The sequence below is a fragment of the Phocoena sinus genome, chromosome 1 (genome assembly GCF_008692025.1).
Source record: "Phocoena sinus isolate mPhoSin1 chromosome 1, mPhoSin1.pri, whole genome shotgun sequence".
In the NCBI taxonomy this organism is placed as follows: Eukaryota; Metazoa; Chordata; class Mammalia; order Artiodactyla; family Phocoenidae; genus Phocoena; species Phocoena sinus.
Genome location: NC_045763.1, coordinates 137,068,682 through 137,086,861, shown reverse-complemented (window position 1 = coordinate 137,086,861; position 18,180 = coordinate 137,068,682). Strand labels below are relative to the sequence as shown.

At 42.8% G+C, this 18,180-nt stretch overlaps 1 protein-coding gene across 1 annotated transcript in view; it reads left to right on the top strand.

Moving 5' to 3' along the window:
* STX6 (syntaxin 6) overlaps positions 1–18,180 on the top strand; it is a 45,475-nt gene that overhangs the window by 20,832 nt on the left and 6,463 nt on the right. Inside the window, exons 4-7 of the mRNA XM_032623814.1 lie at positions 6,433–6,495; positions 9,440–9,565; positions 10,801–10,907; positions 14,847–14,941. Of these exons, the coding sequence (XP_032479705.1) occupies positions 6,433–6,495; positions 9,440–9,565; positions 10,801–10,907; positions 14,847–14,941 (391 nt within the window). The remainder of the gene's footprint in view (positions 1–6,432; positions 6,496–9,439; positions 9,566–10,800; positions 10,908–14,846; positions 14,942–18,180) is intronic.

The following is an 18,180-nucleotide window of genomic DNA, read 5'->3' as shown; positions in this document are numbered from 1 at the left end:
GATGTTCGTGTTACGGAAATCTATTGCAGAAGTGACGTTGGGTTAATTTAGTAGTGAAAGGTTTTGCAGTAAATGGCAGAACAGTGAGAGAGGTGAGGAGACCTGAGTTCTAGGCTCAGCTGAGACCTTAATAAATTTTCAGCATGGCAAGTCATTTAGCCTCTCTGGATCTCAGTTTTATCAATTAAATGATCCTCACTAACATTCTCCAACTTTGTTTAAACTTTCAAAGGCAGTCAGAACTATAGCACCGCCTCCCCAAAATCCAACCTCTTAAAACCCAAGAATTGGTGGTAGTCAGTTATAAGTCAAGATAGAAATGGCTTTGGTTAATCAAAAAGGGTGAGTCATACTCTGTGGTTACAAATGACACTGGGATGTGACTCCTATGAGTGGGAAGCACTGGGATTTACAGTGTGCTGTTCACTCAGCTTGGAAGATGGCATAAAATGGGAACAGGAGCATAAACAACCGGGACCGTTGTTGTTCTTTCGGCAGGTGAACCATTTTTTATCGATACTAACTGCTGTCTTGACTGCTTGTTCTAAACTTCTTGTATTAGAAAGAAGATGAGGAAATTCCCTGCGGTCCAGTGGTTAGGACTCCACGCTGTCACTGCCAAGGGCCCGGGTTCGATCCCTGGCCGGGGAACTACCCACAAGCTGCACAGTGTGGCCAAAACAACAACAAATAACTTGTTTTTTTTTTTTCAAAAAAGATGAGTAATTATGTTTTTGGCATGACAGGTGGTTAAAAAATGCTCAAAACTGTTTAGTGACATAGTTTAAAATTCCATATCCTAATAAGAAGGTAATCTGTGGTATGGTATCTGGCAACTTTTACACTACATAAAAAAAGTGCCATCCTGAAAGTGAAAGCCATAGCTCTTTACCATCTGCCATGGCCCCAAACAGGGTGCGCACCACACAGCTGTTGAGTTCACTGACCATCGGAGCTAACATATACCCACACACACATATTTTATTAAACAGAAAATTTTTAAACTGGAACTTTAAACCGTGTATTTTTTTTTTTTTTTTTTTTTTTTTTTTTGCGGTACGTGGACCTCTCACTGTTGTGGTCTCTCCCGTTGAGGAGCACAGGCTCTGGACACGCAGGCTCAGCAGCCATGGCTCACGGGCCCAGCCACTCCGCGGCATGTGGGATCTTCCCGGACCGGGGCATGAACCCGTGTCCCCTGCATCGGCAGGCGGACTCTCAACCACTACGCCACCAGGGAAGCCCAAAACCGTGTATTTCATTAAAGTAACGCGTGCTCATTTCAAAGAAAATTAGAAAAATTTTACAAGAGGAAAAAATAGAAAAACCTAAACTCAAAATAAGAAACGTAAACACAAAACTTTGTTGTGTTTTTTACATAGTTGTGATCATACTGTTATGCAGTCATAAGCATTTTTTATTTTAACTTTTAAAATTAAAAGTAATTCATACTATTTTTAAAATGCAGATAATTTTGATTAAGAAGTGAAATGCCCCTCCATTCTGTAATTCCACTCCCTAAAAAAAAATCACAATTTTAAGTATTTTTTCTAGCCATTTTATAGACATTGAAGTACACTTTTAAAAGAAATGACATTAGTCTGTATTTTTTTTCTATGAAAAAATATTGTGGACATAGTCTTATATCAATACAGATATATCTAGACCAGTGCTGTCCAATAGAAATACTAAAATGCAAGCTATCTTTAATTTTCTAGTAGTCATATTTTAAAAGTAAAAAGAAACGGTGAACTTAATGTATTTTTTAACTTAGTATATCCAGAAGATTATTATTTAAACATATAATCAATATAAAAGTAATAGAGATTTTTTGTTAAATTTTTAAAACTTTTTTTTACTAAAACTTCTAAGTCTGGCATATATTTTACGCTTAAGGATATCTCAATTCAGAAGTGAACTTTTCATTGGGGATACTTCGTCTGCATTTAGAGTTTATAATACAGTTGAAAAGGTTGATTTGCACACCATGTATTTTCCAGACATGTGAAAGTTTTCCAGTAATTGAATTTAAATCTAAATTAATTAAAATTAAATAAAATTAAAAATTTAATTCCTCAGTTGCACTGACTTCATTTCATGATCTCAATAGGTAACCGTAATTGGCTAATAGCTATTGGATAGAGTAGATTTAGATGATCCTTTTTAATGGTTGCATACTTTATCAGTCCCCACAATGACCCTATAAAATATTATACAGAAGAAACAGGCACTTAGAAAAATTGAGTAATTTGCGCAACTTTGCATAGTTACTAAAAAGCGTAACTAAGCTTGAACCCAGGTCTTTGACATGAAAGACTATGCTCTTAACCTCTTCTCTAGCCTGGTTCTGTTATGATCTGTTTGATCATTGACCCTATTGGTAGATATTAGGTGGTTGTTAATTTTTGGCAATTGCAAATCATACTTCAGGAACCATCTTTGTGAGCATATCCTGAATATTTAAGTACTAAAAAGTTCAATGAAAATGCACATTTAAAACACTGGTTAATATTTTCAAAGTATCCTGCAAAGAGACCTTATCAATGATATTTCTAAAAGCAGAGTGTAGATTCCGTGTTCCTTAATACCTATATCAACACTAAGTAGTGTTCATCTTTTTCATCTTTGCCAATCTAACTGGGAAAAATATCTCTTAACTTGCACTTCTTTGATTATTAATGGATTAGTGCATCTTTTCATGTTTGATCATTTGTGCTTTTCTGTGAATTGTCTGTTCACCGAATTCTCTTCCTAAGTGTAATGTCTAGTACATGGTATTACATTGTGTATAGGTTTACTATAAGTTACTATTCTCTTGTTTGGATATGATGCTTATTTCTACTTTTCTTTCATATTGTAAATAACACTGCAGTTTACATCTTTGCATATCTGTTTCAGTATATATTTTCTATCATTTCCTTAAAATAAGTCCTATTAGAATTACTGGGTCAAGGCAGTGGATATTTGTTACAAATATCAAAGCTCTTAATGCAAAATGCCAAATTTATTTTCAAAGGGTTGGTCTAGTTTACCTTCCAGCCATTGTTCAAGAGCAGTAGTTTTCTTTTAAACATTTTTATTAAGTTATAATAGTACAGGAAAGTGCATGCACCCCAAATATACAGTTTAAAGAGTTTATAAACTGATCCCAACCATGGAAGCAGACCCAGAAGCATTCCAGAGCATTCCCAGCACCCCCCAGAAGCTCCCTTGTGTGCTTTTACAGTCATTACTGCCCCCCTCACTGTCCTACCTTCTAACAGCAAAAGCACATTCTACAGACAGTGTTCAAAGTTCAACTGGAACTTCAAAGTCACTTTTTCCATACATGTGGGCTGATATTTTTATTATGCAAGTAATGTTCATTATTTTTAAAAAGGCTACTGTAAAATGTATAAAATGCATTAAAAAAAAGCATATATTATCCCACCAGTGAACAATTCAGATATTTGCTTTGTGTAGTTATTAATATATATCAAGTAAATGGGATTGTACTATTCATATTGTTTGAATATCAGAATATCATCTTAAACTCCAATTTAATTGATAATTAGAAAAGGAATCCTGCAATCCAGGAGATAACAGCATAATGGTCTCCTTTGAAGGCTTCTAGAATTTGTGGGGATCCGAGCTTCTCAAACAGCTTCTCACCTGGGAGACTTGTTAAACTGTTCCTTAGAGTCTGACTTAGTAGGGCTGGGTGGGGTCCAGGGACCTGCATTTTTAACAGCACCTCAGGTGACTGACTCAGGTAGATCTCAAACATTTAAGAAACATGGCTTATATCACTGTTTCCCTTGTTTTTTTTTTTTTTTTGCGGTACGCGGGCCTCTCGCTGTTGTGGCCTCTCCTGTTGCGGAGCACAGGCTCGGGATGCGCAGGCTCAGCGGCCATGGCTCACGGGCCCAGCCGCTCCGCGGCATGTGGGATCTTCCCGGACCGGGGCACGAACCCGTGTCCCCTGCATCAGCAGGCGGACTCTCAACCACTGCGCCACCAGGGAAGCCCCTGTTTCCCTTGTTTTAAACGTACCAATACCTCCATTTTTATGGTGAATACTTTTTTTACTAAGTAGATTTTTCTCAGTTTCTGTGGGTGGCATTCTTTTATATATATATTTTTTTTTCTTTTGAGGTTTGTGAACAGATAAAATTTAGAATTTATGGGTCAGCTGGACCCCAGGTAGAGCACCCTCAGAAATCCAGTGGGTGAACGACACCCTACTTGCCCAGTGTCATTTCCAAGGGCTCACATACTCTCTTGTTGAAGGCCTCCAATGTCAGGGCACTTGTTCCTAGAGGCACCCTTTCCCATCGTGGGCGGCACTTCAATGTGTGGCAGTAAAATGATCTCTTTACTTCTGCTTTGCTTAATTGCCAACATTTTCCCCACAGAATAACCAAAGTGATCTTTTAAAACATGAACCAGAATACTCCATGGCCCTGCTCAAAATATTTTAAGGGCTTTCCATTGCCTTAGAGCAGGGGCCTGCAGTCTGTGGCCTATGAGATCTAAGAATGGTTTTACATTTTTTAAAGGGTGGTTTAAAAAAAAAATGTGACAAAGGCTGAATATTTAATATCTACTCCTTTACAGAAGAAGTTTGCCAACCACTACCTTGGAATAAAATCTAAGCAGCTTGAAGGTCCTGCATGTTTTGGCCAGACGTGTCTTACATCTTCCCTCCGACACCCAGCACACAGTGGCTTCTTCAGACAATCGGGCCTTCCTTCTCAAAAGCTAAAGCATTGAGCCTTTCCTGCCTCCAGGCTTTTGTGCTTGCTGTTTCCTCTGCCTGGAATTCTCTGCCCTTGCTCTTTCTGTGGTGGGCTCATTCTCGGCCCTCAGGTCTCAATCAAGTGTCACCCCCATCTTTCTAAAGTGGTGTTCACCCACTGGATTTCAGCCCTGTTGACTCCCTTCCTTCCCAAAATGCTAGTCACCCTGTTGAAGTGTGTGTGTGACTGCTGTTTGCCTCTTGTCCACCATGATGTGAGCTCCGTCAGGCAAGGACACTGTGTATCGTCACTGCTGTGCTCTGGCACACACTGGGCATCAGTCGGTATTTGCTGAGCGAGGGATCAGGCAGTTTGAAGGTTGCAGCAAGGTGGTTGTCATTCAGACTTCTCATAGTAGGAATCAGGAAAGCTGTGGCACTGTCTCATCTACCATTCACTTGTCGTGGGTCTTGGAAGAAGTTTTTTAAAGCCTAATACTTCAACATTTGCACCTCTAAAATAGCCTACTTGCCAACCGGAAATTATAAAGTATTTTGGCATCCTTTTTTTTTTTTCAAGAAAAATTGTATTATAATAATCATGTACTCAGCAGAAATCATTTTAAAGTGTATTGGGTTGTAGTTAAATATGATGCAAATGGCTCATATTTAATAAAGTGTTTTATTTTTATTTTTAAAATTTTTGGCTGCATTGGGTCTTTGTTGCTGCACGCGGGCTTTCTCTAGTTGCAGTGAGCGGGGACTACTCTTCGTTGTGATGCGCGGGCTTCTCATTGTGGTGGTTTCTCTTGTGGAGCATGGGCTCTAGGCACACGGCTTCAGTAGTTGCGGCACACGGCTTCAGTAGTTGTGGCACACGGGCTCAGTAGTTGTGGCTCACGGGTTCTAGAGCGCAGGCTCAGTAGTTGTGGCACTCGGGCTTAGTTGCTCCGTGGCATGTGGGATCTTCCTGGACCAGGGCTCGAACCTGTGTCCCCTGTATTGGCAGGTGGATTCTTAACCACTGCACCACCAGGGAATCCCCAAGTGTTTTGTTTTAGATTAAGTAATTCATTTTTCTTTGCATACAAAATTATTTTTGATACCACTCTGGAAAATACTGGTGTTAGAAATAGTCTATACTTCACATGAATGCAACTCAAATAAAATACGTTACCTGTTTATCACTATTTGAAAATATTCTCTGGCATGTAATGGTAAATATACTTTATCATAAAGTGCATGGTTTTTTTACATGTATTATACTTAAAGATGCTAGCCCTTGAACACAGCTTTTGTTTGTATACCTCAGGGTTGCCATTTACTGGCTATGTGACCTTGAGAAAGCATCTTAGTCTTTCTACGTCTTAGTGTCCTCAGTTGTAAAATGAAGGTAATACCAGCTTCACAGGGGCATTGTGGAAAGTCAGTGATCATATGTGTACATGTTTAACAGTGTTTCCGGCCTATGGTAGGTACCCAGGAAGTACTTTCTCTTTCCTCATATTTAAATTTAGTATCCCGGTTACTTCTTTTTAAGGGCATGTCCTTCTCTTTATTTCCTTTATTTTTGAGACTGAAAATAGAAGTCAAAGAATGCTGTATTTTTGTTTAAAAATTAATAATTATGCATATTTTGCTAGTGTGCAAAATATTAACCATGATTTTGTTTAAGGATGTTCATTTGTTTTCTGGTGTTCTGTTTATCTCATTAGGACATGAAGGATCAGATGTCAGCTTCATCTGTGCAGGCATTAGCTGAAAGGAAAAATAGACAGGTGGGTAAATGTCAGAATATACAGTATCAATCAAAGAAAATACAGAGGTATTTGGAATTTAAAAATTCTGACTTCGTGTATCATGCATTCAAGCAGAAGACCTTGTGTGCTGAGCCTGTAGTGATGCTGGCAGGCAGCCTTGCCTCCGCTCCCCTCGCTCACACCCTCTGGTTTCCTCCTCTGGGCTCCGGTTGCACCCTCTGCGTACCTTAGAGCCTTTGCCCCAGGCCATTTATTCTGCACCTGTTGCGCATATTCCGTGTACCAGGCGCTCTGTTAAGAGCTGTAATTGCTTACTTTCTCTGCTGGACCTCAAGCTCCTTTGTGAGTTAGGAGGGATGGTGTCATGGTCTTTTTTCTTTTTTTTTTCCTTTTTATTTCTAGCTGCTATTACATTGCCTATGCATAGAACTCACTAGACATTTAATGATTGAAATTTTATGTAAAGTATTTGAGGAAACTTAAATGTGTGTTAATTTAATGTGTGTTAAATCTTTCACCATTTAAGTATCTTTTGTTTTTTTGATGTGAGGTCCAGTTTTTATAAGTTATTACAAATAAATTATGAAACCTAATTTCAGAAACCAAAGCCCAGATATTGACACATCAAAAATAAAAGCTACAAAAGACCCAGTCCTTGAATTTATTAGACTGGTAACTCAAGAAATCAGCTCGGCATTTTTAACTATCTAGGAATCAGGAGTTTATGATGTAAATGCTCACTTTATACCTGTAGGTGTTTCTTGACCCACTTAATTTTGAAAAAAAGTATTATAAAAGCTTGAAAAGGGGAGAGGACTCTCTAAATATCACCTAACTTAATCCTGTTTCCTTTCCCTGCATCTCATTTTCCAAGTCATTGTTTTTTTCTTCCCATTTACCCTCCTTGCTCTTCTCAGTGCAGCTAGGAAAGCCATTAGCTAGCCATCCCATCTGGCACTAACTCTTAAGAGAAGCTAGTGAACGGCCGCAGGCTGGCCAAATTTTGGAGTCCCCTTTTCGTTTCTGCTTCAGCTTACAGAAGTTGAGTGACAGTTACCTGAAGTATCACTAGTTTCGACAGTGAACAGTAACACCTATCCTCTATTACTTCTATTTGAATTTTTATTCTCTAGATAGTATATTTGAACTAACATAAATAAATAAAATGTGTGTTTATACGTAGCCTTTCCAAGTATGGCTGGGAATTTTGTTTTGGGCGGTGAGTAAAATGCCTCCGAGTCACAGCGTTTCAAGGAAAAGCGGGGCCAGGGTTCTCTAAGCACTCACACAGGCACAGTCCACCTCGATGCTTCATCTAGCACCAGGTGCTCCTTGCTTAGCCAGGACCTCCTGCTCTGGCACCTGCACACAGGCTGGTCCTTGGTGCTCTGGGCCCTCTATCTTCTGTCCCACTAACCAGACTCCTGGAGGTCAGACTGAGGAAATCTAAACTGCCTCACAATAAAGCACAGATGACTCTTAGCAGCATGACGTATGTCCACCCAAGACTAGACCATAGGTAAGCTAGAAAAAATAGCCCTGACTGTGACCCCGGGAGCTCCAGTTCTCTGCCCATAGCCTAATGATGCACTGTAGCCTTTCTCTGACCTTGAAAAAATTATCACTAGGCCCCAGTATCCTCCATAGAGTCCTTAGAGCCTTCGCATCAGAATGAGCCCGACCTTTGAAATCTTGACAGCCCTGCAACCAGTTTGGAGCAGAGCCATCCCCAAAAAGCCTTGGGTCTGCCTTATACCGGAGACAGTTACCATCCAGACTCCTGACTGAGGTCCTGGGCTGCTGGAAGCTCTCAGGCCTCCTGATTTTCTTCTCATAACTGCCTCAGAACCTAAGATGCATCCTGAGCGTCCCTGAACTTAGCCTCAGGTGTGGCCATTTGACTGAATTCACATCTGAAAGTCAGGTGAGGCTAATGTCAACATTGAGGGGCTATGGGAGGGCTTTTCAGACAGAACCAAGTAGTCAGGTAGGCTTTGAACAGTTCCAGAGCTAAAAAGTACCTGGTGAGATCTGACAGCTCTTCAAGGAAGAATCCTATTCGCCAGCGTCTTCCAATTCTTTGTGCAGGGCTGGTTTGAGCAGTACTTTGGCCAAGTCAGAAAGGCTTGTGGGCATTCCAGGCAGGGCCAGCTCACATTGTTGGCTGGCCTCTTCAAGGAAGGAAGACATTCCCAAACTTATCCTTTTCTGGCTACAAACTTCCTCATATTCACACTGAGAAACCTGACCCTGGCGTCTGGGGGCCCAGGTCGAGAACTGACTTCAGGGCCAATGCTTGCCTGGGTCATCAGGGTCACGCACCCGCTGTGGCCATGCTGCCTGGTGAAGCAACCCCCAGTTCTGTCTGGGAAACCTGTAGCCTTTTAGTTCACCTGAAGGGCATTGGGATTTATCTGTGGATTACATTGAATACACATTGATGGTTCTTGCGCCTTCTGTGTGTGAGGGGTTGTGCCTTAGCTTCTTGTCATTTTAGGGAACTCTCTCCTCCCCCCTCCAAAGAACCAAAACTTCCCTGGGTCATACTTAAATAGAAAGGACTCTAGCTGTCTGGAATCAGTTAGACTAGAACCTACAACAGGTGAACTTCCAAGGGTGCTAGGAAGAACTGGCCCACAGAGACCAAGTGCCTTCAGATCCACAAAGCAGTACACAGATGGGTGTTTGTTGATTTCAAGTTGACACTTATTGGCATTTTAATGGGACAGAGCCCATTTGTGAGTCATGTTGGGAGAGCTTGGAAATAGAGAGTACCCTTCCTGGCATTCCTTAAATTGTACCCCACAGGCACTACCCTACACCACTACATAAAAGGCTGACCCCAGGGAGGCCAGCTTATGAGCACTGGGAGAAACCTTTGTATCATGGTGATGGGGTATTTGTTCAGAGATAGTAATGGTTTGTTTCTTCTGCCCTGCTGCCCCCTGCCCCTCTCTCGCAGGCCCTGCTAGGAGACAGTGGCGGACAGAACTGGAGCACTGGAACGATGGATAAATATGGGCGCCTTGACCGGGAGCTCCAGTTGGCCAACTCCCATTTCATCGAGGAGCAACAGGCACAGCAGCAGGTACCTGAGAACCACCAGCCGAGCACAGGGAGGTGGGAGGCCAGGTACCTCCCTCCCCGCTTCTCTGCCACCCCGGGGGCTTTGTTGCTAATGACAGGCAGGATGGACCAGAGCTCGCCCTGCAGCTGCCTGAGTCTACCTGTGTGATGATTGCATATAGAAAGGCTGTTTAAAACGTCCTTCAGAGCATGAGTTTCCAGAGAACCAATCTTGATTAGATTTCTTAGGACAAGCAGACCAGACACCCGAAACTGACAGAGGAGGCCATTGGTTTAAAAATACAGCAGCCTCTTCCTCAGCCTCCACTTCTGTGTTCGGCTTTTGTTCATTTCAACAAAGGCACTTCGAGAAAAATTTAGTCCTTGTTTTTTCATTGAAATTTTTGGTTCCATTATATATAAAAATGATTGCTTTGGTGGAGGTTAAGGGGTAGAAGGAAAGTGAGGTTGATTACCCTTGTATTGTTGCTTTTGATATGTAGTTGTATTAATAAAAGGAAGCTAATGATGAAGCATCTGGGGATTTGAGGATTATCTATCCATCAAAACTACTGGTTCTTAAATACTGTTTTTTATATATTCAATGTAGGTTATGTGTTCTTTTGTTCTTCTATTAGCATGTCTGCTTAACCATTTGTCTACTTACATTGCTATTAACCAAGCACACTTCTTTTTTTTTAATAAAAAGCCGACTACAACACAGTTAAAAGTAACTATGGCTCTGAAGTTGTCTGCTTGCTGTCACAGAGCCTCCTCTAGTTGTCCTTGGGGAGGGAGCAAAGGACTCTGTGTGCGTAGTTTTCCCACATCTAGAGATCTGCCAGACTTTCTCTTGTAGTTAAGCTGTGGCCGGCTGTTGCCGATTGAGACCTTGACCCTGGCAGCGGGCTTCCTCTTCCCAAGCGTCCCCATGCGTCTGTGGTCACTGCACAGGTGCTTTCGGCCATTGTCTGTCCCTTGTTGGACTTCAGCCAACCAGGGTAAATCTCTCTGGGTGGTTTCAAGCCCCGCTGACTGTTCACAAGTTGGATCAGCAGGGGAGATCAGTAGCTTTACAACCCAGCCTTTTGAGCAGCGTGTTCTCCGAGGCAACGGTCTGGTCCTTTGATTTCTGGGCTTTGCTTCTGAATGTGAATTGTCCCGAGTTGGCAAGGAAGCTAGCAGCTGCTAGAGTGCTGGGCTTGGAACCAGGTAAGATGGATTTTAATTGCTGATTTCCCATTTCTCTGGCACCAGCTGATCGTGGAACAGCAGGATGAGCAGTTGGAGCTGGTCTCTGGCAGCATCGGGGTGCTGAAGAACATGTCCCAGCGCATCGGAGGGGAGCTGGAGGAGCAGGCAGTGTGAGTACCAAGATGCCCCTCTTGCCGCAGAGAAATGGCGGGAAAAGCCGTCTTAGGGACCTATAAAGAGCCTGACAGTTACATGGCTAGTAAAACCAAAAGCTATTTTGCTTATAGCTGCATCTTTATTCTGTTTCACAGAATGGTCTTTCCAAAAGAAGCGAATCTGTCAGATACAATTTTCAACAGGGTTTAGGCAAAGTTATTAACATTTTTAAACACCTGCAAAAACAGGAACAAATTCCTCCAAACAGGTATTTGAAGTATTGTTGTGAATAGAAATGTGAAACTGATATGGCTGTGTAAGCTCTGTGGAGATTTTTGTCCCAAAGAGGATAGGACATGGGCTAACTTAACATCCCATGCCTCTCCCACTACATTCAACTGGACTTTCTGCTCTGTATCTTTAATTTTAATTTTATGGGGAAAAAAGTATCAATTTAATTCCAACTGATAAAAACTTCTTCCCCCACAAAAAGAAAAAGAAAACGCAAGAAAATATAACTGGATTTGTTTTTCCTTAAGAACAATCTCTTTGTGCACTCCTGAAGTATGACACCAAAAACAGCATTCTTAAATGCTACCATATATATATAATACCTTTACCATTTTACAAATACCTTTTCTGAAAAAAATAATTGTTCCACTAGGGTATTTCAGAAACTCTCCTACCTCGATTTTGTGTTCAACGTTATGGATTCATTCATTACAAATTCAAATTGGGCATCTTTTTCTACTGGAAGGCCCCTGGGTATCCACAGAGGAGCCCAGAGAATAGACAGTGTCCCTGCCATCACAGTTTACTGGTCACTGGATGGAACAGATGTTGCATAAATGGTGCAAGTCGTTAAGTGATGACAGAAGTGGAGGGCTAGGCTACCGCGGTAGGGGATGCGTGGTGCCTTGAGGGCCCTAATAGCCTGAACTGCAGACCTGACTCAGTCTAAAGTCCCTGAGAAGAGAAGAGAGGTTTAACTGGGACCAGAAGGATGAGTAGAAGGTAGCCAGGTGGGGTGAGACTGGGTGGGAGAGGTGGGGGAGAGGGGAGGGGCTATCGGAAGGAAGAAAGAGCCCTGTGACGATTTCAGGGTGAAAAAGTGCACAGAACAGAGAGGTTTAGTGTGTCTAGAGCATGGGGATTGAGAGGGAGGTTGCAGAAGTCAAGTCAGGGAGGCAGAGAACAGATCAGGGAAGGCCCTAGAAGCCATGTTAAGGAGTTCGGACTTTTTATTCAAAGGGCAGTGGGAAACACAGCCCCAGCGAAGGTTGTGTTAGTAATGCTGTGGTCAGGTTTACGTTTTGGGGGAAGCCCATCGTTCTGTGGTTTAGATGATGAACCACGGTGGAAAAGACTGGAAGCAGGGAGACCAGGTCGGAAGCTGGCAGAATGAGAATCTAGGCATGCAGTTTAATTTGTCTAAAATGCATTCTTACCCTCAAATGTATTGTGGGGATGGGAAAGGACTAATTACTTGAGCAGTTTCCCTGGTTGGGTAGAGGTAGAGCCTGGCAGACTTCTGGTTACAGATGGTGAACTGAACACAACCTCTTATCTCTGCTTTTTCTCTAAAGTCCACTAGAACAGGAACAGAGGGATTTTTTTTTTTTTTTTTGGCGGTACGCAGGCCTCTCGCTGCGGTGGCCTCTCCCGTTGTGGAGCACAGGCTCCGGACGCGCAGGCTCAGTGGCCATGGCTCACGGGCCCAGCCGCTCCGTGGCGTGTGGGATCCTCCCAGACCGGGACACAAACCCGTGCAGACTCTCAACCACTGAGCCACCAGGGAAGCCCAGGAATTTTTTTTTAACGGCATAAAATCTATGGGGACATAGAGCTTGGAATAAGAAGCAATGACCTTTACATTTTAGATACTGCAAAATAGATGAATGGTTACTGACTCAACAGACCTGAGAAAGCCAAATCTTCGGCTAGCAGAGGGGAGAGCCAAGGAGCGGTGTGATTCATGCCCCAAACCCCCGAGCTGGGAGAGGAGCGTTTCCTCACTTATGATAGTGTAAACCCTGAATGTTGACCTTATCAAACTGTGACCCAATTATATTGGAAGGAAGGAAGGGGCAAGAGAAGTGGGAAGGATGCTGATGTGGGGTATAAAATGGGAGGAGGGCTAAGCCCTAGCTTTTCATTGTGCGGAGTCAGCAGGGTCGGGATACTGAGGTGCCAGCGTGTAGCTTCAAAAACTGGAGAAAGCACCAAGAGAATAGTGTGAGGGGCTGAAAGCAGTGGCCCTTGGGGATGTGAGACAACTGTGTTTTTTTTAATAAGAGGCCTTGTAGGTCTGTTTAGCTCTACAAACCGTGTATGTGTATAACTCTAATAAAAATAGTAAGTAAATTAAAAGGAAAAAACATGGGTCTTGGACTTAGACCTCTGCTGTCCAGTACAATAGCCACCAGCCATCAAGTACATGAAATGTGGCCAGTCTGAACTGAGAAGGGCCTTGAGCGTAAATGCATACCAGATTCTGAAGACTTAGTATGAATAAAATGTAAAATTACATGTCAAAATGATAATTTTTAGGTATATTGGGCCAAATAGGTCGTTAAAATTAATTCCCCCCCCCCCTTTTTTAATGTGGCTACTAAAAAATACTAAGCGGCATATGTGACTCACATTGTATTTCTTCTGGACAGCGCTGAGTTAGTTAGAGCTGGGCTAGAAACTTGGTTAGTGGGTGGTTAGTGGGTGTACTTGGGCTGGAGGTTGGATGACTTACCCGTTTTTGTCTTCAGTAAGAAAAGTAGCTCAGCATTTGGCCCTGCCCGGATAGGTCTGCCAGCTGCAGGGCCCAGATGCTACCAGGATCTAAAATGAGCTACAAATGTTTTAATTTGAAAATTCAGGTAAGGGACAAAGGCTTGTTTATTTAGTTGTCAACATGGAGTTTATTTAATGATTGACTTAATGAGGAGTTGGTTACTGGAATCCTGCAGGGCTGTCAGGTGCCTCGTGTGGGCACAGACCAAGACCAGTAGTTCCAGCTGCCCTTGATGCTGCCAGAGGAGTACAGCCTGGTTAGTAAGCCCGCCGGTGCTAACTGGTATGTCACGTTCTAGCCTCAGGAGAATCATACACTAATCTTAAGCTGAAAAGTCTGGAATGCTTAGTAATTTATGAAATTAAACACCGTTGGTGTAAGTATTTTGGTGTCTTCTTTCCCACCTGCACCTTGGACAGCAACCAGTGTGAGCTTGTCCTCTGTGGGTGTAGATGAGGCGCACACACCGTCAGGAACTCAGTCCTGATGCTGCCAGCTTTATGATAAAGCACCGGGTGCCTTAAAGGAGGTGCTTATTTGATCCAAGTGTATTTCTTAACTTACGTTGCTGTAAAGTGCTTTGTGTATTACAGGAATCCTGGCAGGGAAGCTGCGCTGATAGGATTGCCCCATTTTACAGATAAGCAAACAGGGTCCCTTGTCCAAGGTAGCAAGTGGCAAAGCCTGGTTGTCTGGCTTCACACCGTGTTCTTTCTGCTACACTGCACTGCTGCTGAGTTTGTATTATTGTATGGTCAGGTCCACACTGGCCTTGTCTGCAATTCTGAAATCTAGAAAGCTCTAAAAAATTCAAAATTAAAAAAAAATTTTCAGCAAGCTCATGTTACAGAAAAACCTAACCTGAACTGACTGCAGCTATGACTCCTCATAGTTTTCTTTGCAGAAATATTAACTTGTGTGTTTGATTATGGGGACTGTCCCAGACCCTGCTGGGGGCTTGGCTAATACACAGTGTAACTTACTACTTCTTTAAATTTCCAAAATTCTGAAATCAAAAACGTATCTTGTCCTAAGGATAAAAGACTGGGGGCTTGACCCCAACGTTGCCTGTTTGATGTTTGCTAAAACTGAGGCCCAGATCCATGGCCAGTGTATCTGCAGACTGTGCTGACCAGCTGCCTCCTGCGTCTGCTTGTCTTTCTAGTATGTTGGATGATTTCTCTCACGAGTTGGAGAGCACTCAGTCTCGGCTGGACAATGTGATGAAGAAACTTGCAAAAGTATCTCACATGACCAGTGGTATGTATGTGCTTTTAAGCTCGAGAATTCTTACTAAATTCTAGAGACACAGTCTAGGGGGTCTCACAGGTGTGCCCATTCAGATCCCTTTCCTCTGGCACATTTTTCTCATGCTTTGGGGTCAGAGAGTAGAAGACCAGCACGCATGGGCTTTGTCTCCTGCTCGTGGCCTTCACCTGGGAAGTGCCTCTGTGGTCCGCACCGTGCAAGGCTGATGGTGTCGGATGACGTTCCTTCTGGTGGAGTAACTTTCTTTACAATTACAAAATCCTTCTTTTTCTTTTTTTTTCCTATTTCCTTGCCAAAATAGGGAATTCATTTTAAAACAGTAATTAAGAGCCAGTTACTGTTTCTCCTGGACTGACTTTTCACCGAAAGAAAAACCTCTACCATTTCAGAATAAGATGGCCTTGCAGATCTCATTTAAACTGTTTTTATTTAAATTTGTAGTAAACTATTCCAGCAAATTTGCACCAGGCTGGGGGGATAAAGAAGCAACATTTTTCAAATTAGTTACTGTGTAGGAAGATGTTTTCCAGTGACTATTTTTTTTGTTACTACAACCCATCTTCCCTATTATATGAGAAATAATACCTTTTTAAGTCAAAAGAAAATCCAGTATCTTTTTTTCCCTTTATTTGTGGGAGTCTCCGGGTGAAGGGAGGAACTGAGACATTCTTCAAGGTCATTGTGAGGATTAAATGAAATAATAATTAGTGTACAAGCGTTTAATGGTGTCTCTCGTGTATTAGTACATAGTAAATGTTTGTTTGAAAAAAAATAAAGGATAAGACAGGTGGAAGATGGCCCTGGGGGCAAAGGACCTGTTATATTCAAGACAAAGGGAAGCTCCTAGCTTCCCGGTTTCCTTCATCCTCTCCAGGGGCAAATATCTTCATGCTTCTAGCAGGCTCTTCACTGCCTGCGGCAGGCACCAGCTTAGTTCGTCCTCCGCACACCTAGAGGGAGGTTTGCAAAGTCCTCTCCTGCTTCCCTCTGTTCTCTCCTCTTCCACCCGACCCCTCTTTTAAAAAAAAAAAAAAAAAAAAGCGTTTTACTGAAGTATCATATAACCAATTTCAACCAGATCTCTCACTAGTTTATGTATTAGTCGTAAAGTCAAGTAGCTACTTCAGCACCAGTTTTGTTTGGAGAAGAGCAGCGGAACAAAGATGCACTGTGTCCTTGTCCCCAGCATTCTGGGTATGAATAATTTAGAAAAGTACTTGCATTGTGGTAAGTGTTTCAGTGTGTATAAATAGCACTAGGCCTGCTTATGCCTTCTCCTACTTTCTCCCAGAAGAAAAGTTTGGGGAGCAAAGTAAGAACTTCAGTTATGTTTGTCTAAGAAAGAGAGCCAGGAAACAGAGCCTTTAGCCTGAAAGGCCCTTAGGTTTGGACAGCTTGCCTGTGGGGCTCATTTTAATCTCTGTTTGCTCCCCAGAGAATTGCTCGGGGCCTCCTACTTGGCGGTGTTGGCTTCAATTTGACAGCGAGGCAATTTGTGTTTTCCTCCATAACTTTTAGGAAAGTTCACCGCTTTTCAACCAAGCCTGTGCATAAAAAAAGTGTCAAGACACGCTGAAGTTTGATTAGGCAGTAACTGAACGCCCACGCTCCACAGCCCTGCAGAGGCGAGACCTCTGCTCCCCCCCCCCAACCCTCCCCCCCCCCCCCCCGGAACCGTGCTGGCCGCTTCCTGGGCAGAAATCACCCAAGATGCCATGCTTACTGTTTTGAATGACCCAAGAGAGACTAATCTTGTCAATCTCCTACCCTCAAAAAGTATATTCTTTTGTGTGGATACCAAGGTTTTCTTCCCCTCACTTTCCCAAATTCTGTTGTTCATCTTTTCTCTTTAGGGGAAGAGACTATATTGGGAGGGGGAAAAACCTGTGGAGTCCCCTTTTTCCCCCTGACTTTTTGAGGCAGGTCCTGAGCTTGCAAAAAGCTGGTTTTGTGACTTGAGGTCACAAAAGCCCTTGTGGTTAGTACCCGCCCCTTCTGGGGTGAAGTGTGCTAGGGTAACAGCTCGGGGTTGCCCAGTTCATGCTTCCTAGAAGCAACTTAACACTTCAGAGGAAAGTGCATTTAAAAGAGCATTCCTGGGTTGTGCTAGCTTGTGTGATGGCTGTCCTCCTTGATGAAAACCCCTATTTAGTGCAGTTGCAGAAGAGAAAGTGAGTGGAGGTGGGAGGGTTGGGTTACGGGAAGCTGGTTCAGTATTGGAATTCCAGGTCTGTGATGGCAGGATGCCTTGTTAGGAGGCATTTACCTTGACTGTATCATCCTAGAATATAGACTAATCATTTTAACGAGAGGGCTTTTAAATTGTCATAAACATTTTAAAATAGATGAAAGAATGCTAGGTACTTGAGTTTTCTGGACCACTGAAGTGATAAACAGATTAATACTATTATCTATTAATACTATAACCTATTATCTATTACTATTATAGGCCTATTACTATTATAGGCCAGCTCTGCTTCCCCACACCCTGTGGACTAGTCTTGTTTCAGAAAAGGAACAGATGGACTTGAGGTCTTGACCCTAATCCCCAGTTACTAAGTGAGTTTCTAGCATGTGTGATGGAGAGCAGGATGAGCCACTAGGGAGGTACTTGCTTTACTTACTACTGTTTGGTAGCAGTTCTGTTGGCTGGTTCTAAGACTTTGCTGTCCGTGGCATTTAAGTAACTTAAGTACATGTTTTGTGGACTTGGTGCATTGCTTTGCGGAGAGTTCTGCAGTGTATTTTCTTAGATTCAGACCTTTTTATAATGTGATTCTCAATAGCTCTGGTGTGCTAAAATCTGCAGGCTTTCAAATAAACTTTTGGTGAATCAGTGTATGTACCTTTATATTTCTACTTAAATGGAACTCTTACTTCCAGCATTTGAGCTGTGTTGTCACAGGCTTTATCTCAGCCTGACCCTTTGTGCAAAACAGCAGGGCTCCTCTGTGGAGAGAGGCTTGCTCTTCTACATCTGACCAAGTGAAGGGTGCGTCCTGACGGCAGACAGCATCCTGTGCCCCGACCGTGGGCCCGCAGAGTGTGCAAGGGCATTCGTGTTGTGTAGCTTTCCCAGCAGCCCTGAGAGTTAGGGGGACGCGGTCAGGATTGTGGGCGGGAGCCTGTGTGGGCCCTTCTGTCCCTCGGGGCCTCCTTGCTCTCGGCCATTTAGATGGATTCTGGCTACTTTGTTTACTGCACCTGTTCTAAATTGTGAGTAGGGCAGA